This window comes from Equus caballus, chromosome 2 (assembly GCF_041296265.1).
Source record: "Equus caballus isolate H_3958 breed thoroughbred chromosome 2, TB-T2T, whole genome shotgun sequence".
NCBI lineage: Eukaryota > Metazoa > Chordata > Mammalia > Perissodactyla > Equidae > Equus > Equus caballus.
In genome coordinates this window covers 71,764,686-71,786,662 of record NC_091685.1, presented here as the reverse complement: position 1 = coordinate 71,786,662, position 21,977 = coordinate 71,764,686, and the positions used below count along the sequence as shown (strand labels likewise).

General features: G+C 35.8%; 1 protein-coding gene and 1 long non-coding RNA gene across 11 annotated transcripts in view; one reads left to right on the top strand and one right to left on the bottom strand.

Moving 5' to 3' along the window:
* The window catches only part of CLCN3 (chloride voltage-gated channel 3), an 86,505-nt gene that overhangs the window by 13,620 nt on the left and 50,908 nt on the right, over positions 1–21,977 (top strand). For 2 of the 10 annotated variants that reach the window (XR_011436685.1, XM_005607732.4), the window contains exon 1: positions 21,573–21,872. The exons of 7 other annotated variants lie outside the window; for them this stretch is intronic. Coding sequence is in view for 2 of the 3 variants with exons in the window: in XM_005607732.4 (XP_005607789.1) it covers positions 21,794–21,872 (79 nt within the window). In the remaining variant the exon portion in view is untranslated. Of the gene's footprint in view, positions 1–21,547; positions 21,873–21,977 lie in introns of those variants that run through there. One more of the 10 variants, XM_005607733.4, reaches the window with a different exon arrangement.
* Positions 602–21,582, bottom strand: LOC138923280 (uncharacterized). The gene is made up of 3 exons (XR_011436686.1): positions 21,432–21,582; positions 13,467–13,499; positions 602–2,246 (listed from the first exon to the last, which is right to left on the bottom strand). It is a non-coding gene; the product is annotated as an uncharacterized lncRNA (long non-coding RNA).

Genomic DNA, 21,977 nt, shown 5'->3' with positions numbered 1-21,977 from the left:
ATTTAGATTTAGCTATATCTTTACTTTTTCCATTGTTCTTTATTTTATACTGTGTTTTTCATGTTTCTGTCTGGGATGGTTATCTTTCTGCCCAAAGAACTCTCATTAGTATTTCTGTTTTTTTTATGAGGAAGATTAGCCCTGAGCTAACATCTGCCACCAATCCTCCTCTTTTTGCTGAGGAAGACTGGCCCTGAGCTAACATCCATGCCCGTCTTTCTCTATTTTATATGTGGGGCCCCTTCCACAGCATGGCTTGACAAGCGGTGCGTAGGTCTGCACCTGGGATCCAAACCGGCCAACCCTAGGCTCCTGAAGTGAAACTTGTGAACTTAACTGCTGTGCCGCCGGGCTGTCCCCCTGCTTTTTTTGCTTGAGGAACATTCTCCCTGAGCTAACATCTGTGCCAGTCTTCCTCCACTTTGTATGTGGAATGCCTCCACAGCATGGCTGATGAGTGGAGCAGGTCTGCACCCGGGACCTGAACCTGTGAACCCAGGCCACCAAAGAAGAGCACGTGGAGCTTTAACCACTCGGCCACAGGCCGGCCCCACATTAATATTTCTTTTAATTAACATCTGCTAGCAATAAGTTCATTCAGTTTTTCTCAAAGTTTTTGTTTCACTTTTATTTTTGAAGAATATTTTGCAGCTATATTCCGCATTTACAGTTATCTTCTTGAACACTTTAAAGATGTAAATCTGGTGTCATTTGCCTTCTATTATTTCTATGGAAAAGTCAGCTACCAATCTTATGTACTGCCACCACCACCCCACAAGCCCTTTGCTGTTTTTAAGGCTTTTTTCTTTGTCTTTGGTTTTCAGAAGCTTAATCAAGTGTGCCCAAGTGTGGTTTTCTTTGTGTTTATCCTGGCTAGGTTATTAGAGCTTCATGAATTGTGACTTGATTATTTTTTTTCATATTTGGATAATTTTGACCAGTATATTCTCAAATGTTGATTCAGCCATTTTAGAACTCCAATTACATGTGTCAGATCTTTTCACCAAGACCCTTGTGTCTCTTATGCTCCTTTCTGTATTTTCTATCTTCTTTTCTTTTCATTTTGATATTTCACCTCATTTGGGTAAATACCAGAAAATGCAATAGCAGGATCATATGGTTAGAGTGTGTTTAGTTTTGTAAGAAACTGCCAAATTGTCTTCCAAAGTGGCTGTACTGTTTCACATTCTCACCAGCAGTGAAGGAGAGTTCCTGTTGCTCAACATATGTGCATATTTAGTGTTGTCAGTATTTTGGATTTTAGCTGTCGTAACAGGCATGTAGTGGTTTCATTTTTACTATCAATAACTGAATTTCAGTTATTTTTCAGCCATAGTATTTCCATTTGATTAATTTTTTTATAGATTTGCATACTCGGGGAGGAACTATCTGCTTTTTTTGAACATAGTAATCACTTGTTTAAGGTCTTTGTCTGAATATTCTAATATCTGGATCACCTATGGGTCTGTGTCTATTGTCTGATTTTTCTCTTGGTTTTCAGTCTTTTGTCCCTGACTCCAGGTAGGCTTTATAATTTTTGATTGAATGCAGATATTGTATACAAAAAATTGTAGATATTCTGGATGATAATATCTTCACCATAGTGTATTTAATTTTTTTTTCTTGGCAGATACGTAGTCTAGGAGCAAATTACATTGATCCTATCAGAGATGGAGAGAATTTGCAGCATGATTTCAGATTTTCTGAGTGTTAGTCTGTCTTTGGCTCACTTTATTATTAGGGCATAGCCCTTGAAGATTTTACTAGAAAGCCTAGTGTGTTTACCAAGACTCATCCTCTTTGAGGGGCACTGAAATTCAACTTTTGTCTCCCTGGCATTTTGAGACTGCTGACAGTTCTGCTTATCATTTTAGTCTCTTCACTGCTGCTTTTTGCTTAGTTTCTCAACCTCTTGCTCATGAAGTTTAGGAATCATAAATATAGGGGGAAAGCATCATAGAATGACTGTTCTGTCTCTTTTCTCTGGGATATTGGCCCATTGAAGTCCACATTGCTTTGGTGATTCTGAACTTCACATTTTGTTTCCTTGATCCTATGAGACTGCCAGAAGCTCTCAACTTTCACTTTCTGCTGGGCCTCTCGGTCACTGTACTTATGAATCAGGAAATGGCTCAAGGGCAAAAAGTGGTTGAGACTGTTCAGTTTACTTCTGTTTCACTTCTTTTCAAAATCTTGACACTTCAGCTTCTCATTGCTGTGTATGCTCTCTGGCTGTTTTGGATGTTCTTTGATTTTTTGAAAAGATAAATAAAATATTTATTAAAAAACCCAAAACACTATTTTGCTATTATTAGTCATTTGCTCTCTTTATCATTAAATGTTTTTTTCCTAATTTTAATTACAAAGTTATAAGCCAGATGAACACATGTATTCATAATTTGAAAAACTAGGTGAAATTTAACAGCATACCCATTTTTATGTATTTAAGTAGCTCCTTGGCCCTTTATGTGAGGCAGAGAATTAACTCAGGGAAGTAGAAAGACATAAGAAGACCCAGCTCTTTCCATCTTTCCACACTGCCATCAGGTATTGATGTTTTCATTCATGGTCTTCAGTGGGAGAGAGTGCCGAGTAGGAAGGAAGGGGTAAGGGTACAAAAAAGGATCTTCTTTTGTTGCTCTTTTTCTTATTGGGGAGGATAATTTTCCTAGAAAATTATCAGTAGATATCAGTAGATATCCTCTTATATCACTGGCTGGGTTACATGCCCAGACCTAGACTGTTCACTGACAAAGAGGAATACGATTACTGACTGTTTAGAACAATCATGGTTCATTCGCTGATATTAGGCACATTACCAACCAAACAAAAGTAAGGTTCCATTAGCAAGGAAGAAGCTGGAATGACTAGGGTAAGCAACCATTGGTCTTCTCCATACAGATTCTATCCTCAAAGTTAGTCTAGTTGAAGGTACAAGATGTGGAACAGCAGTTGACAATAACTGTGTAAGTATTAAATTGAGTGGTACAGATGTTAAATGTTACATCTCGAAACAAAGGATATTATTTTGATACCCCTTTAAAGTTGTGAAGAGTGTTTAGAAGGGAAGATAATGCATGAACGCCCAGCAGTAGGAAAGGGTATTATGTTGAGAGACAGGGAATGTCCTTTTGTAAGATAGAGATATCATTTCTTTCAGTGTTGCTCGTGTGGTCCTGTTAACAACAGCAAGAAGAGGAATGTCCTATAAGAATTGGGGGCTTCAGATTAGATCTTCCCTCATGGGCTAGGGCAGATGTCAGAGGGAAGAGCTCATTTCTGTGTCTGCCCATCATCTGGGGAGCATGAAAGTGGACAGTAGGACAAGTAGTTGGGTATTAAATATTCTTTCATAACTCTGTATCTTTTTAGAATACCCCCAAATAAGAATTAATCACTGGAAAGTGCTGATGTGTTTTTGGCACGTGTGTTGAATGGAAGTCTGTTATGTTCAGTGGTTTTCAAGTTATAGACCTGAATTTACATCCTGGCTCTGCCAATTACTAACCCTGTAACCTCTGCAAGTCACCTGGCCTCTCTATGCCTTAGCCATTTCCTCTTTAAAGAGTAGGAGTACTGTTAAATGATTCCTTTGAGAATTAAGTGTGTGTGGAGACCTTAACACATAAATAATGTATATAGAATCCTTTGCACAGTAAGTGGCTCGTGGTAAGGACTCAATGTATGGTAGCTGTTTCTATTTTCTTCTATGTTCCTTCCCCTTTAGATATATTCAACTCTGTCTCCCTTAAAAAAACATAAGCAATTTTCTTTTGATTTAGTATTCAAGCAAAATGTCAGGAGTATTTCCAGTAGTATTTTAAAAAGGGCATAGCTCTAAAGCTCAAACATGACATCTGGGTTAGGATTTAGGTTATAGAGAGAGACCACTTTGGATCCCACTGACTCCAGTAGATGATTGAGTTATTTGTTGCATAGCTCTTGTTTCAAAAATAACTTAAAGAGAGAGACCCACTGATCTCAAAAATGGAATCAGCCTTATCTGTTCAGAATGAAGACTAAATAATCCAGAACACACTGTGTTTAAAAAATAGAGGTTATCCCTAATAATGATGAGTAATTAGTAGTATCAATTAAAAATTGAAACTAGAGAAAAGCTCAAAATTAGACCTTATGTATTTATATTAAGTATACCTAATTTGAATGAGTCACTTTAGTCTATAATTCATATTCTTTGGAAAATGCAGAATTTTTCAATACAAGTAGCAGGAAGAGAGGGCCAAGATTTTGCTGTCAGAGTTGTATTCATTAAAGAGAACCATATGGTTCTTGCTTCATTGAAAATGAAACGCATGAGTGTTCATCACTACAACTTTAGTATTATTCTTAGATAGTACTGTCTTCACTTGAAGTGAGAAAACTTACTGAGATTGGCTGATGGGGTGAAAACTAGAGTCAGCCACCTGTTTAGCAAATTCACTTTCAACAGTTAATTTGTGTTAATCATGCTAATGAGTTTAAAACTTAGATTCTTACATTCCTGTTTATCATGTCTGAAATGTGAATAAGATGGTTTACTTGCTAGTATCAAGAATTATTCCCAGGTTTCTAGATTATGAATAAATGATAGTATCACAAACTGAGAGAGAAAATATATGGGGAACACTAGAGTTGAGAGGGCTCACTCCTAATCCCTTCAATATCCAGTGTATAGATAACCTTTAAAAAAACTTTGGAAATACTAAAATTCAAATGTAAGGTGTTAATGATTTTTTTCCAAAATCTTGGGGCATGTGATAACTGAGAATGGAGTACAGAGATATTACAGAGATTATTGTATTCTATTTCACACACATATCACATCCTAAGCCTGGGAACTCAGAAACCCTGTAAGGCTGCATAGCATACAAGGCTCAGAGGTGGATTGTTCTGTTCAAGGTCTTGTGACCCTTCCATCTCTGCTAAAAGTTAACTTACCTTCTGAGCTATTACAAGAGATCCCAGAATTTTCATTTGAAAGCCTATTGTTAGGGGCTGGCCCCGTGGCCGAGTGGTTAAGTTCGCGCACTCCGCTGCAGGCGGCCCAGTGTTTCGTCGGTTCGAATCCTGGGCGCGGACATGGCACTGCTCGTCAGACCACGCTGAGGCAGTGTCCCACATGCCACAACTAGAGGAACCCACAACGAAGAATACACAACTATGTACCGGGGGGCTTTGGGGAGAAAAAGGAAAAAATAAAAAAAAAAAATCTAAAAAAAAAAAAAGAAAGCCTATTGTTAGATTTAGCTTTATTCAAAATGTATGTGATTTTATTTGTTTTATATCCCTTCTGGGTGGGATGTTCATAAATACTGTCTACACTAGAAATTTTAGAAGGAGAGGCCTGGCAATGTGGGTGCAGAGTGACCATGCCAGCAACTGGCTGGTCATCTACCAGGATGCCTTTGAGGACTAGGCCAAACATCAAAGTCCAGGGTCCAGCCCTCACTCCTGCAGACGTGGAAGCATGGCACCAGCATCATGAAACTAAGCTGTCTCTTAGAAGTGGATTCACATTAACCAGGATTTTAGATCTTGTTAGGTAGAAAATGCAAATGTATTAGATCTTGTTAGCTAAAAAATGCAAATGTATATATCTCACTGTAATTTGCAAATTGCAGTGAGATATATACTAATGTTCTACTTCATTTGAAAGAAAGGATGTATAGAGGTTTATAAAGACACACAAAATTCAGTAGTTAACATAGGTATTTGAGAAAGATGAAGCAAAGGAAAAACAATGTAGAGATGAATAAGAGCATTAAAAATATTAGCAATATACTTTCTAAGGGGGACTACAAATTTGGCTCTTAGCTTTGTAGCAGCAAATAAAATGAGGGAAGCTGTTTAAGTGATTCTCAGTGTTTATAAGAGAAAAACTCAAGCAGTTTCTCAGTGAACACTCTATTACTAATATTAAGATAATAAGTTTCTGAGTAATAATGTAAAGTGGTTACTATCTAATGTAAAAAACTGATTTTCAAGACTATTCCGGGAGTAAACAGCAGTAATTTTCACAGGGCTTTTGTTATAACATCCATCGATATTGCCTGATTGAATCATAAGACCTAATTCCACAATGGCATCAATATTGTATATGGTAAAGGCATTGATTATTTATGATGTTCTGGCAGGATCCATAGATGTATTTTAGAGTATCTTGGAGTAGAAGGACTGTATGGAGAGTTTCAGAGGTCATCAATGTATATTTTTTGGCTGAGGGTTTGATATATGTTAGATTGCAGTGATTTTAGAATTATATTTTAGAATTATAGCAGAGGTACTTAATTACATTCAGCTGGTTTTCCTTAGGAAATCGAAGAACCTAACAAAACATAAGGTTGAAGCCACCAGGAGGCCTTTTAATGAAAAGCGGAGGCTGTATGCATGGGCAGGGTCAGGAATCTTTTTTGAAAATAATTTTGTGTCTACTGAAAGACATAGATAAGTTTTGGACTTTCTGTTAATCATTTATATTCCATATGACAAGGTCATGATAATTTCAGCTATGATAAATTTTAGAAGGAGTAGCTACCATAGACATTAAAAAGAAACTAAAACAAAGCATTCTCCCAAGTATCCACAAATGCCTGGCTTTGAGTAATATTTAAGTATATCTTTTAAGGCAGTAGTTCTCAGACCTTTTGTTCTGAAGATTGCCACCAATCCCACAATCCTAGCAGAAGCCTTTAACTGTTGGGAAGCTGTCAGGTTCACAGTGGTGAATACAAGTTTTCTAAAATTTTAATTTTTGCTTGAAAGCTCAAATTTTATTATTGGCAGCAAATGCCATCCATTGTTTTACTTGGAAAGATAGGTTCATTTGATTCATTTTGGGAAAATGTCTGCCAGATACCAAGGTCTAAATAACTCTAGTTTGTGTATCAGTTGTTCTTTTGAATAAAAGTGGTGTTCCATGACAAAAGTTCAGCTCACAGCTCAGACATTCACGCTAGTGCTTTTCCTTAAGATGGAACTGTTGTACAACAGTATTAGCAAAGGTGCTTTATGTATCCTTCCCATTTTGACACACAGAATATTAAAAGAACGTATACCCAAGAGTTGCGATTTAATAAAATGAATAATTCTTACTGTTTTATGAAGGACATTTGGAAGTGAAACAGGCTTTTGTTTTCTGGGACTGTATGTTGGTAAAGAATGCAGTGACTACCAGTACGTTTTGGTGCCATTGCTTTGATTTGTGCTAGATGCCGACCATTTTACCTACTATTGCTTTTGGAACATAAGTAGCATGGAAAACACAAAGAATGTTGTGTAGGCTGAATAATGGCCTGCCACACTGTAATTCCTGGAACCTGAAAATATGTTACTTTACATGATAAAGAGACTTTGTGGTTTTGAATAACTGAAGAATGTTGAGGTGGAGAGATTATCCTGAATTATCTGGGTCCTTAAAAGGAGGAGACAGGAGGATTAGAGTCTGAAGCAGGAGGTTGGAGTGATAAGAGGAAGGGGCTAGGAGCCAAGGAATGCAGAAGCTCTAGAAGCTAAAAAAAGTGAGGAAACGAATTCTCCCCTGAAGCCTCCAGAAGGAACACAGCCCTGCAGACACCTTGATTTTAGACTTCTGACTTCCAGAACTGTAAGAGAATAAATTTGTATTGTTTTAAACCACTGTTTGTGATAATTTGTTACAATAGCAATAGGAAACTGATACAAATGTATCATTTAAGTAATTCATAAATGTATTTTTATGAAAATGTTTTAACCTTACAGATCCCCTGAAAAAGATCTTGGGAATCTCCAGGAGTCTATAGAACACACTTGACCACGCTTTGAGAACTCTGTTTTAAGATAAGCTAGCTGCAAAATGTGCATTGGGTAACTGAATAAGTGACTTGCTGTATGGCATTATAAGCTGTAAAAGTGGAAGGGCTTATATTAAAAGGATAAAATCTGTGTGTATAATATGATCCTAGTCTCTTAAAATATTACATACACTCACACATACACGCAAATTTGGAGGGAAATACACCAAAATAATTATTTTTCTCTTGGAGATGGAATTTGGGTGCTTTTTATTTTTCTTTATGTTTTGCACTGTTTTCCAAATTGTCGCCAATTTGGCTGCAGATTTATAAAACTGAGCTGAAACCTCCAAGTCATTATAAGGTATATTTTTCAATGTAGGAGACTAAAACGTTTTTTATTAATAGTTTGTTAACTTGCTTTATAACTTTTAAATATTTAGTCATATGGCAGATGGGCCTTCTTTTGTACTCCTGCCCTGGGCCTGGTAAATGTTAGATTTGAGCTTGTGCCTGTCTGTCATATCTCCAGGTCTTTGTACATGTTTCCTTTGCCTGTACTACCAATTATTACATGTACTTTGTTTCTCAGGTTAGACCTCACTCCCTCATAAAGCCTTACCTGACTTCTCAGGTTTGGATTGGGGGCCCCTCCTATGTAGTAAACTTTATTGCCTCCATTGTTTGATTTCTTGACTTTCCTTGTTTGTCTTATTTGTTTATAGCCTGCCCTCCTCCTAGATTAAGCTATACTTTCTTTCAGTATAATTATTTTAGTAATTCCTGGTGGTTAGTAAGTCATTTATTTTTCTATCTACATAGCTCTGTTTAGAGCTGATCCATTATTTGCTGATTACACATTTTAACTCCTGATGAGCAATCTTGTTTTCCTTATTTCTGAACTTGGTGGGGAATGGATTAGTATATCATGGACAGCCACATACGCTGTTTATTTCATCCTCCCTCCTTACAATATCTAATGTACTGGTATACACACAGAAGAAGCTTATGAAAAATGTGCTATTTTGTAAAATATACATCTATTTAACATATCAGCTTGTCATATTTTATGATTGTTAGGAGTCTTTTTTTGTTTTTATTCGGTGAACTAATATGGGTATATAGAGAAAAGTTTTGGTTTAAATGGACCCCTATGAAGCTGGTCAGATGTTCAGTGCAATAGCAGGAACTGTGTCACTCACTCATATTATTACAACTGTCTTGCACAGGAGCCCACCAGAATGATAGTGTTATCTAGGAGGAAAAAGGGACAGGATCGAAGAGATTGGTTATATTAATGTCTCGCTGCCTGACATTACTCAGTGTCATCACTGCTGTTTCTCAGTTTTCTTATCTGAAAAATGAATGCAAAATATCTATTCTACCTACCCAACTCAGATTAGTTTTGAAAACAAAATAAAAGAATACAGTAAAAGAGATGGTGGAAGTGTTGCTGTTATACATGAGAGTCCTTTGCGGTAGTTTTGGCTCAAGTGCTCAAAGTTTAAATTTACTTATACTTTGTGCAGCCATCGAACAGATTATGTCATGACATTCAGATAGATTATTCTGAGTTCATAAAAATCTTATATGGTTGACCTCAGGACATAGAAATGACTTGGATTGCCTTGGAGAAATGCTAATTCTAGAACTAGGGCAGGGAAAATAAAAGATAAGCCCAGAGTTCGTGTAGTACCAGAAGTAAGGAAGTGCTCATAAAACGAAATGATGAGGGCATGTCAGAGGAACACAGAGACTAACCTGAAAGAGCTCCTAATGGGCAAAACTGGGAGAATTTGAGCAACAAAATAAATAATGGAGAATTTGATTATAACCAAAGTATAAAATAAGTGTAAATGAGCACATATGTATGAGATAAATGATATGGATTGATATAAGTGATTGAACAAATAAATAAATGGAGGAAAAGACACTAGTTTCTCTTGTAGAAGAATTCCAAATAACTTATGTAGATATTCCAACCTCCTGGAGAAGAGCTTAATTCCTACATCCTTCTCCCTTGAGGATAGGCTAGACTTAGTGACTCACTTCCAAAGAACAGAGTAGGGGGAAAAGGGAAAAATAGTAACTATGCAGTAGAGAAACCTGGCAAACACTGTCATAACCAAATAATGTAGGTTAGTATTGCCAGCGATGTCTTGTGGCTATCATATACCCCTAATATGTAACAAGAAGGGCACTTCACCTTTGTGCTATTCTTTCCAAAGACCCATAATCCCAGCCTAATCACAAGGAAAACAATAGACAAATTTAGACTAGGAGGACATTTTACAGGATGCTTAACCAGTCAAGGTCATGAAAAACAAGGAAAGACTGAGAAACTATCGTAGACCAGAGTTTAGGGAGACATGTGAACTAAATGCACTGTGGTATCCTGAATTGGAACCTGGACTAGAAAGAGGATATTAATAGAAAAAGTGGTGAAATCCAGATAAGGTCTGGAGTCAACTTAATAGTAATGTACTAACATCAGTTTCTTAGTTTAGACAAATGTACCATGGAAATGTAAGAGGTTAACAGTTGGGGAAACTGAGGGAGAGGTATTTGGGACCTCTTTGTACTATCTTTGCAACTTTTTTGTAAATCTAAAATTAGTCCAAAATAAAGTTTATTTTTAAAAATGAGTTTGAGTTAACTTTTAAATAATAAAAGCAAAATGTGATTATTGTAGAAAATATGAATGATAAAAATAGTCATGCACCAAATAACGACGTTTCAGTCAGCAACAGACTGCATATATGACCGTGGTCCCGTAGATTAGCACCATATAGCCTAGGTGTGTAGTAGGCTATCCCATCCAGGTTTGTGTAAGTACACTCTATGGTGTTCACACACTGACGAAATAGCCTAACGATACATTTCTCAGAGTGTATCCCCATCAAGTGATGTAGTAAATGAAAATTGCTCATAATCCTACTACCCATAGATAATTGATTATTTTGGTATACTTTTTTTAGACTTATTCTATGCATATTCCATTCAGCAAATAATTATTAGGCTCCTTTATGGGCCAGATACCATGTTAAGTGCTCAGGATAGAGAAGTAAACAAGAATGGAGTGAGTCTTTCTCTTATGGATTTTATACTTGAGAGAGAGAGAGTACCATTAAAATAAATAATAATTCCATAAAAAAATTACAATCGTGATATGGTAAATGTTGTAAGAAAGAAGGATGGGTGTTGAGAACATATAAATGGGGGAATCTAAGATGTGTCATTTAACGTGAGAACTGGAAAATGAGAAGTCCCATAGGTGAAGGAAGGGGTGGAATGGGGACGCTGAGAGATGAGTGCAGGGTGCAGGTGCAGGTGGAGAGACCCACTTGTGAGAAAACCCTCAGGGAGGAAGAGGCTTGGAGCTTTAGAAGGATGACTGGAGAGTAGAGAATTGAGAGCTGGAAAGTGGAGGGCCTGAGTCTGAAGAGGTAGTTAAGCAAGGCCAAAATCACACATTTTAACATTTGGCACTTTTTTTTTTTAAAGATTGGCACCTGAGCTAACAACTGTTGCCAATCTGTTTTGTTTTTTCTGTCTGCTTTTTCTCCCCAAATCCCCCCAGTACATTGTTGTATATCCTTCTAGTTGTGGCATGTGGGATGCCGCCTCAGCGTGGCCTGATGAGCGGTGCCGTGTCCGCGCCCAGGATCCGAACCAGTGAAACCTGGGCCGCTGCAGCAGAGCGTGTGAACTTAACCACTCTGCCACGGGGCTGGCCCCAAGATTTGGCACTTTTTTCTAAGGGTGCTGGGAAACCATTGAAGGGTTTTAAAGCAAGAGAGTAATATGATCTTTGTAATTGTAAAAGATTATTTATCTGTTGTGTGAGCAAATGGATTGGTAGGTAGTGAGAGTAGGGAGGTAAATGTAATAGTTCAGAAGAGAGATGATGGTGTCTGTGACTGGCATAGAGACAGATGGAGAACAGACTGATTCAAAAGAGATTTAGAGGTGAAATCAACCAGACATGCTGATTGTTTGGATGTGGGTTGGGGGTGAAAGGGAGAGTTAAGTGTTCTAAATTTCTAGCATATGAAGCTGGGAGTGCCATTTACAAGGTGGGAGGTTTTTCAATTAATATTAAAAGCATTGCCTTATGGTGCAAAAGCTTATCTTAATTTTTAATGGTTGCATAGTATTTGATTACATAAATGTATTCTAAATTCCTAGAAAAAAATTACTGGAAGGAAGGCATTTACTAATGCCTACTAATCTGGTAATATGTAATAAATGCATCGTTTTGAAAATTGATGATAGAATTGTTACTGAAGATGGCTAAATGCTGCTAAGACAGTTGGAGTTGGTTGCTTTCTGTGAATAATGAAGAATAATGAAGTTCTTTGGTTGATATCATCTGTAGGTAGAAAACATTAATAATCCAAGAGTAGTATTTTAATAGCATCTTTGCATGTGCATTTATAAGCAAAAAGAAATTACTGGTAGTGTAAAGTTGTGGAATAGCTCAGAAATCCAAGAAATGTGTTCTGAGTTAGGATAATTTGACTTTGCTACAGCATTTCAAAGGTTACGTTTGTGTGTGTTGTATTCAGTAGATGACAAGTTGATTTTAGTCTTGTTTTATCTGGCATCGGCTAGTAACATTGGTGGCATTGTTCTAATGAGTGAGGCATTTGCCTCTGAAGTTGAATTTGGCAACATAAGCTCCTAAGCCTTTAAAAAGCATGAAATGGTTACATCATGAATAGTGAGTAAAGAGTGTTTTAGAAATTCTTAAAATTAAGTTAATAAAACACTACCATTTAATGACTTTCTATTGGAAAAAGGTCAAGATTCTTTCAAATGGTCTACTCAGAATTATTTTTAGAAATAAATAATTCTAAGGTTCATCTGATACTTATTCTAAGCAGTGTCATGTTCTTAATACATTTGACACCCTTCATTTTCTGTTGCCAACCACCTTGTAAATATTTTTTGCATCTGTATCTCTAGGTCACTTCTGTCAGAGCAACCGATTTAACCTGCTTAATATGCGTGGAGTAAGGGACTTCCCAAATTTGTGTTTGTCTAAGAGTAAGATAATGCATTCAGGGAAAACTAACCCATAGTAAGTTTATGAGTTCAATATGTTACTAATCAACTAGGAAAAAGGACTTGTATTATAAAGTGATGCCTTGATAAAATTAGCCTAACATACTGGGTGGATGTCATCGAAAGGTCACTAGAAAGAAATGAGCTTAGTTTTGATTAAAATATAGAGAACTTGATGATTTGTACCTCAAATGTCACCTGTAATTATTGTCATTGCTCTGCAAAATAAGACTAAATTATTTTTTAAAAAACGCCTCAGAAAGTTAACTACAATTAGTGAATAATTTTTTTGTCTGTGTACTCAACTTCTGTCACCCTAATGTGATGTAATGGGTTAACTTTTCTCTGTGCATATGGAATGTTACCTGTGAACTGGTCTTGGGAGAACTGAGAAAATAGTCCTTTTGATCATGTTTTGCCTGTGGTTCCAATTAAGAATTTCAGCTGAAAAAGCTTTCAGGAGTTATGAGCTGTCTATAAAATTATAAGCTGAAATAAATGCATAAAATCATAGGGAATCTGTGGACCTGTTTATAAACAGTTCTGAAAGACTAACATTTAGAAGAAATTCCTTGGAAGAAGCTGTGCTTAGAACAAATGAAAGTCTGTAGATACTGATGAACTCCTTACCTGTAACTGATTGAGACTATAAATGAGATCAGACTAGAGGGGTTTAGGGTAGGAGAGAAAAAAAGAATAATAAATCCACATTAGATATTAATAGAATTAGAGTTATTTAGGATATATTTCTACTTCACAGACTTTTGAATTGTGAAAAATAACAAACATCAGAAAAATACATAAAGCATAATTGTACAGTTTGAGTTATTACAAAGCAAGCACCTGTAATAAGAAAATAAAGCATTACTGAACTCCGGAAGCCTCCTGCGTATACCTTCCTAATCACAACTCCTTCTCTTTCCCTAAAGGTAGATACTGCTTTTTCTTTGGTCACTGTTTTGGTTTATTTTATGGTTTGATCATCTAATTATGCATCCCTAAAATTACAATTTAGCATTGCCTACTTTTGAAGATTGAATAAATGGAATCATACAATATATATTTGTTTCTTGCTTTTATGCAACATGGTTTTCAAGAATCTTCTATGTTGTAAGTAGTAGTTGTTTGTTGTGATGTTGTTCTAAACTAGATTATTCTTTTTTACAAATAAACTACAGTTTACCTGTGTATTTTACTACTGATGGATCTGAGTTCTTAACAGTTTTTGGCAGTTACAAACAGTGCTACCTTGAATATTATGCATGTATCCTGGTGGATATGTGCACAAATTTTGTTTGTCTTCGATGTGAACTTGTTGGGTCGTAGGTTATATTTTACATAGCTGTACTCGAATTTGCACTCAAATGAGCAGTGTATGAGAGCTTCCTTTGTTCCACATTCACCAACCACTTGATATTGTCAGAATTTTTCTTTTTTTTTAAAGATTGGCACCTAACAACTGTTGCCAATCTTCTTTTTCTTTTTCTTTTTTTCTTCTCCCCAAACCCCCCAGTACATAGTTGTATATTCTAGTTGTGAGTGCCTCTGGTTGTGCTATATGGGACGCCCCCAAGTATGGCCCGATGCTATTTTTTTAAATTTAAAATGCTATTGGATGGTATATTTTGAAATTCAATTTTTGAATATTGATTTTTTTAAATTTATAAAGCTTGCTTAACTCTTATTGATTCTAATGATTTATTTATGATGTCCTTTAAGAATATAGTCACATCATTGGCAAATAGTGACAATTTTGTTCCTTCCTAGCCTTTATAGTTGTCCCTTCCCCATCCCCTCTGGCTTTACTGCTCTGGCGGGGACCTCTAGTAAACTGTTGAATGGAAATGGTGATTGCAAGCATCTTTTGTCTTGTACTGATCTTAAAGTTTCACCAGTAAATATTCACTTCAAAGTTTAAGTATGGTGTTCAATGTGGACTTTTTGTGTTACCTTTTATCACATTAAAAGGTAACAGGCTCACATCTGTTCCTAGTTCATTTAAGAATATACAATTTAAAATTATGAATAGATGTTGAATTTATCATTTTCCCTCCATCTTTTGAGATGATCATCTGATTTATGTCTCCTTTTTTCTGTTAAACCAACTTGCATTCCTTGTATAAACTCAGTCTGATCATTGAAGTATTAATGTAGTATTAGTTTTTTTGTCAGTTACTGCATTTGGTTTACTTATGCTTTGTTTAGGATTTTTGCATCTATGTTCATAACTAAATTGTCTGATCGTTTTTCTTTGTCATACTGCTCTAAGTTTTGGTATCAAAATTGTACTCCCCTCATAAAGTGAATTGTAGATGATGCCTTCTTTTTCTGTCTCTGGAAGACTTTATGTCAGGCTGGCATTATTTCTTCCTCAGATTTTCGTAGAATTTGCCAATGAAACTCTAGGCTTAGAATTTTCTTTCTAGATAAGAAGGTTTTAAATTGTTTCAAATTCTTTAGTGGTTGTAGCACTATTCTGATTTTCTCTTTCTTTCTAGATCAGTTTGGTAAGTTGTATTTTTCTCAGAATTTACCCTTTTTATTTAAAAATTCTGTTGGCATAAAGTTGTTTTAATGCCTGTAGGTTCTATAGTCATATTTCCTTTTTTGTCCTGACAGTCGTCATTTGTGCCCTTGTAGTCTTCTCCTCTCCCTCCCTTTCCTCTTCCTTCTCCTCTTCCCTTTTCCCCTGTATTAATCAGTGTCACTGTAGCTTTATCAGTCATTAGTCTTTCCAGTGAACTAGTTTTGTCTTTGTTCTTTTCTATTATGTATTTGTTTTCTGTTTCATTAATTTCTGATCTTATTTCTTTCTACTTTCTTTGGCTTTATTTTGCTGTCTTTTTTTCCTAACCTCTTGAAATGAATGGTTAACTCCTTAATTTTAAGCCTCTTTTGAGGTAAATACATTTGAAACTATAAATTTTCCTCCAGATACTGTTTTTATCTCCATGCTGTAAGCTTTTATTATCATTATCACTAATTAAAAATCATTTTTAATTTTTATAATTTTTTTTTTTTTTTTGCTAAGGAAGACTGGCCCTGAGCTAACATCTGTTGCCAATCTTCCTCTATTTTTGCTTGAGGAAGTTTAGCCCTGAGCCAACATCTGTGCCAATCTTCCTCTGTTTTGTATGGGGGTCACCACCACACCATGGCTGATGAGTGGTGTAGATCCATGCCTGAGATCCAATTCTGCAAACCCAGGACACCAAAGCAGAGCACTCTGAACCTTAACCACTATGCCCCCGCGCCGGCCCCTATTTTGACCAGAGGTTATTTAGAAGTGTAGTTCATAATTTCCAAATATATGAGGAATTTCTGATTATGTTTTTAATTGATTTATAGCATTATTGCTTTGTTGTCAGAGAAAATACATTGTGTACTATCATGTTGAAATTTTTGAGGCTTGCGTTGTGACCCAGAAAAGAGTCTATTTTTGTAAATTTCCCATGTATGCTATAGAAGAGTATATAAAATGAGGTTTTTGGTTAATGGTTTTCTCTATATGTCTATTAGGTAAAATTTGTTGATCTTCTACTGAAATCTGTTGTTTCCTTACTGATTTTTCTCCTGTGTGTTTCTATCAAGTATTCAATATTGATGCATTAAAATTTTTCACTTTATTTGTAAACTTATCTACTACTACTTCTTGGCATTCTGTAGATTTTTGCTTTATATACTTTCATATCGTCTTATTAGGTTATATCTTCTTGGTGAATTGAACCACTGTTCAATTTTGAAGTGACTGTTTATTTGGTTATACTTTCTTCCTTTAAAGTCTACTTTGATATCAGTATAGCTCTCCAGTTTTCTTTGGATTGGGGTTTACATGCTCTATTTTCTTTTTCAATCCTTTTGCTGTCAGCCTTTCTGCACCCATGTATTTTAGTTGAGACCCTTGTAATGATATAGTTGAATTTTAAAAGTCCTGTTAGGTACTGTTTGTGTTTTTTATTTTTAGTTTTTGCTGAAGAAGATTTGCCCTGAGCTAACATCCGCTGCCACTCCTCCTTTTTTTTTTTTGCTTGAGGAAGATTAGCCCTGAGCTAACATCTGTGCCAGTCTTCCTCTACTTTGTACACGGGACACACCACAGCATGGCTGGTGAGTGGAGTAGGTCTGCACCAGGGATCTGAACCCAAAAACCCCGGCCGCCGAAGTGGAACACACGGAACTTTACTCAGCCAAGGGTCCAGCCCAAGATAGTGTTCATTTTTTTAATTGGAGCGTTTAGTGTATTTACACTTAACGTAAATAGTGACATATTTGCATTTCAGTATTTCTAAACCTTAGAAATCTTAAAATCGTCTTTCCCTCAGTCCTTGTACCGGTGTGTTCATGCATGAGTATATTTGACAAGTTCCTTGAAAAGGAATTGCTTTGGTATTAAAAATATTGGCTCTTTGTGGTTCTGATTTTGAAAAAGTGATCATTGTGCAATGTTTATGAAAGAAACTCTTCCTCATGTTTTAAATCCTATGATGCATTATTTGGGTAACCAGACAGCTGGGTTGAGAACTAAAATGTCCTGTGCTTGTGAGGTATGAATAGTGCAAAGCCATTCTGTTTTTTTTCAGTTTATTTTCTGCCTTGTCATTTCTGAGAATTCCCATGTCCTCTTTCTTTTGTACTGCGGTAACTTTGCAGCTAACTGTGTAGCTTGAATTGCTTGTCCTCCTTGAAAGCTTTGCTGTCACTTTTTTTTTTCCTTCTGATGCTTTTCCTTAGGGAGGAGAACTGAGAGCAAATTAAAGTTTAATGCCATATAGTGTGTCCAAATGTAAATGTAAAGCAGCTGTACTCAGTGGATTGTAAACCAGAGTTACTCTGAGGCTTCTAGTAGTAATATATTTAGTTTGAGGAGTAAAGGATGTAATTTTTTGATAATCTTGATCTCATCCAAGTGATTTTATTTATAAGCATTTCTTTTTTTTTTTTTTTTGAGGAGGATTAGCCCTGAGCTAACTGCTGCCAGTCTTCCTCTTTTTAAGCATTTCTTTAAAAAGAATCTTATTACAGAAAATTTAAAACATATACAAAAGTACAGGGACAATTGTTATGTACCTTCTTGTTCTCATCACTTAGTTTAAATAATCATCAACTTGTGGCCAATTTTATTTCATCTCTACTCCCTTGCCCCGATTATTTTGAAATAAATCTGAAATATCGTATCATTTTAGATGATAGATATACTGCTGAAGAGTCCCTTCTTGATCAAACTTTAGTCAAGCTCTTCTGAGTTCTTTTCCCAGCCAGATCTCAGCTTTGGATTTGCTTGTCTGTTTTTGTATTGCTCAATTTTGGCAAGAATCCTGTCAAGTCAGTTTAGTCAGAATCCCCTGCCCTCGCCACCTAGGATTCTTCATTATCCTCCGTCTTCCAGGTGATATCTCACCACCTGGGCTTGACTTCAGCAAGAGTCCTGTTAGGTCTGTTTAGTCAGGATCCCCTGACCCTGGATTTTTCCTGTTAGTAATTTTCCATCCACTGACCCTGCTTCCCTGTTCTTTGCCTATAAATTCCCAGTTTTCCTTGTTGTATTGGCAATTGAGCAGAGTTCTATGTTGAGGTCTCTTTTCCACCATTGCAATAGTCCTGAATAAAATCTGTTTTTACCATTTTAACTACTGTCCAGCTCTGGTTTTTCTTTGAATATATACATATTTGTTTATGTATCTCTAAAAGATAAGAATTCTTTTAAAGGCTACTATCACATCTAAAATATGAATAATTCCTTAAAGTCAACTATCTTGTCTATTTCACATTTCCCCAATTGTTTCATAAAACATTGTACATGGAAATTGATTGATATATCTTTTAAGTCTCTTTTTTTATTTCTATAGGTGTCCCCCCTTCCCTTTTTTTCTTACTATTTATGTGTCGAAGAAATTGGGTCATTTGTTTCCCAGTTTAGGTTTTTGCAGTTGTGTTCCTGAGCTATCATTCAACCTGTCTGTTTCCTGTATTTTCTTGTAAATTGCTAGTTAGATCTAAAGGCAAAAAACATTTTTCTTTTTTTTTTTTAAGTACTTCTTAAGTACTGAAGTAAAAAATAAAGTACTTTTTAAGCACTTTAAGTACAACATTACAACAAGTAACAATGTAAATTTCTTGGATCATGTGTGTTCCTTAGGAGGGGCTTAAAGGTTGAACATTATAATACTATATATAATATATATAGTTATATATGTGTAGTTATAATATATGGTTATAACGCTATAGTTGTCTATAGTCATCTATTCGAATTGCCTCCCTGGTTTACACACCTCAGAGAGGTTGTGATTTATCCAGAATCCCATGTCAAGTTGAGGTTAGAATCAAGGGTGCGTTTGGAATTATAAATATCTTCCCCTTCTGAATTTTAAGTCCTTTTTTGTGCTGCTACTTTGGTGTTTCTGTTCTTCAGAGGTTCCATTCTGAGCTTTCCACCTCCCCCACCCCCAGCTGTGCTTAGGAAGTCTTGAATTTGTCTTCTGTTCTCTTTCCACTTCAGCCTCACTCTAATTGTAGTTCAGGTTATTAATGTGGTAATACCTAATCTGTATCAAAGTCCTCCTTTGCCACACCTTCCAATCTACCTCATCCTTTTCTAAAGTGTAATTGGAAAGCACTTAATCCAGAGTAATAATTCTTTTACTTTAAGAGAAAGTGGCAGCCATGGACCCCATAAGCATGAGAGATTTGTTTACTTTTGAAATTTTTAAAATTTTCAGATTTATTATTATAAAAGTAATATATTTATTTAAAATTTAAATAGTAAGTAATATATTTGTTTAAAATTTTAAAACAATATGGAACTATATAAAGTAAAAACTGAATGTACCATGGTTGTCCTCACTTTCACCTCATTCCTTCCTGAGTGATAAGAATTAAGAGTTTACTGTGTCTCATTCTATAAACTCTATACAAATACCACTTATATATTATATATACATGCATACATATACAGAATTTTTGTTCTTTAAAAACAGTTTAAAACTTTTACTTAGGTTTTTACAAAACTTTTGCTTATGCAACATTGTCACTGTATTTTAGAGGGAAGGTATTCTTCCCCCTCTAGTTAATGCTAGCTAGCTGTCATTTTCATTTTTCCTTTATGACCAAGTTGTAAATCAGGAAAAACAAGAGAGTGCCTACAAATACCAGGAAAACTTGTAGATAGGTTTTCAATTTAAAGGCATAAAAGATTGCAGATAGTATCATAAAAACTAAATTATTTATAAATGCCATAAAGCATATATTTTTAAAAAGTCTTATAACAGTAGAACTTACATACTAAAGGACCAAATTTATATTTCGTTAATTTAGCAAAGTTAGCTCTTTGTCAAAGCTTTCCTTGTTTAAAAAATTATTTCCAAGAAAATTTGAAAAATACAGAAAACAGAAAGAAAAAAATCACCTACAGTTGTGTCGTAAATGTTAATAGCCAGGATCAGAGTTAGATAGAATATTCTTATGGCAGTAATTCTAGTCTATGTTCCTTTCCTAGAACCCTTTTGCCCAAATCCCAGGTGGGATTTTATAAGGTCTGTCTTAGGTTCAGACTTTTTGAAATATAAAAACTTTAAGCTAATTTTAAAAAGACCCCCAAATAACTAAAATATACTGGACAGATTGAATAGAATTTCTGTCTTTACTGCCATCTGAGTCCTCTCTTTCCTTCCCTTACCTCCAATTCTTATATAAATGCTTTGAATTGGAGTGGACCTTAGAGGTCAGCTCATTCAATACTTAGGAAAACAAATTTTACAGATCCTCTGAGTCCTGTGGGATTGCTTCTAATAAACAGCACATTTTTTTATTTAGTGGCACTGCAACAACATAGCTATTTCAGCAGGAGAATGTAGTCCAGGGGAATCACCTCAGCGGTAGCTGTAAAATTTTGAACTCATCTTAAATGAGCATCAGGTCTTATTTTGGAATGACAGTTTAAAACAAAAAGTTTCTTTATTTCTAAATTTCATAAGAATGTCTAGCAAAGAGATAGTTAAGAGTACGCTTTAGGACACATTTTACTAGTAGCCCCTTTTTTTAAGCACAAAATCTTTGTGAGATTGGAAAAATAGGAAGATAGGAGAGGAAAATCTCCTACCTAGTAAGTCGGTAATATCTTTTTACTTAGTTTCACAAACAATAGCTAAGTTACTTATTATGTTGGTAAGTTTTCTTTCTCTTCAAAAGCTAGAATGTCTTACTAGCTGGTTCCTTGAAGGAAGGAAATGAGGCTGCTGAACGGGATTAATGAGATAAAACACTATTCAGCCGCTCAGTTACTAAGTTTTTTAATCCACAGAGGTCTGCAGTACGTTTCAGATAGTAAGAATAGACTTTTAAACCAAGTCTCTCGAAGCCTTTAATATGTTCTAGTTCTTTATCTTCATGACTCACATGGCATTACTACATAAAAATTAGTACATTTGTATTACAAAATCACACAGCCTTATTAGAGTGTTGCTCCCATTTTTATACATTAGAAATGAATAGGGGCATTGTCTACATCCAGAATTTCCTTTTCACATCTCTGTATTAAATACTTTGTTCCTCTTATCTTTATCTTAAAACCCAAAAGAAATAATGTTTCTGTTGTCTTACTGTAGTTGCCACTGATGCTATAGAAGCTATATTGTGAGTGCTTTAAAATTCTTAAACCAGTTTTGTCTGTTATACTTGGAGCTTAGTCATCATCATACGTAGCAGGACCTGATTAAGAAAGCTGTTCCGCCTCTAAGCCTTGCTAGATTGTAGCCACTAGCAACCAGGCTGCAATAATTTCCCTTTGATGACATCATCCACTGTGGAAGAACCCGTTGCTTCAGCCAGTCGAACTACATACAGTTCTAACCCTCATCAAATATGGCATCTCCCTTGCCCGCTGCAGCAGGGGTGGAAGAAATGCCACTGTCTTTTTAAGCTAGCAAGCTTTTCTTTTTCTCTTCTTTTTAAAAATTCTAATCATGGATGCGTCTTCAGATCCCTATTTGCCTTATGACGGGGGAGGAGACTATATTCCCCTGAGGGAATTACATAAAAGAGGTAATACCATCCCCTTGCTATGAATCCTCTGTTGGTACGTTTTGCATGCTGGCTGGGCGGTTCTCTAGTTTGCACAGGTTCTCGATTGTCCTTTAAATACTGCAG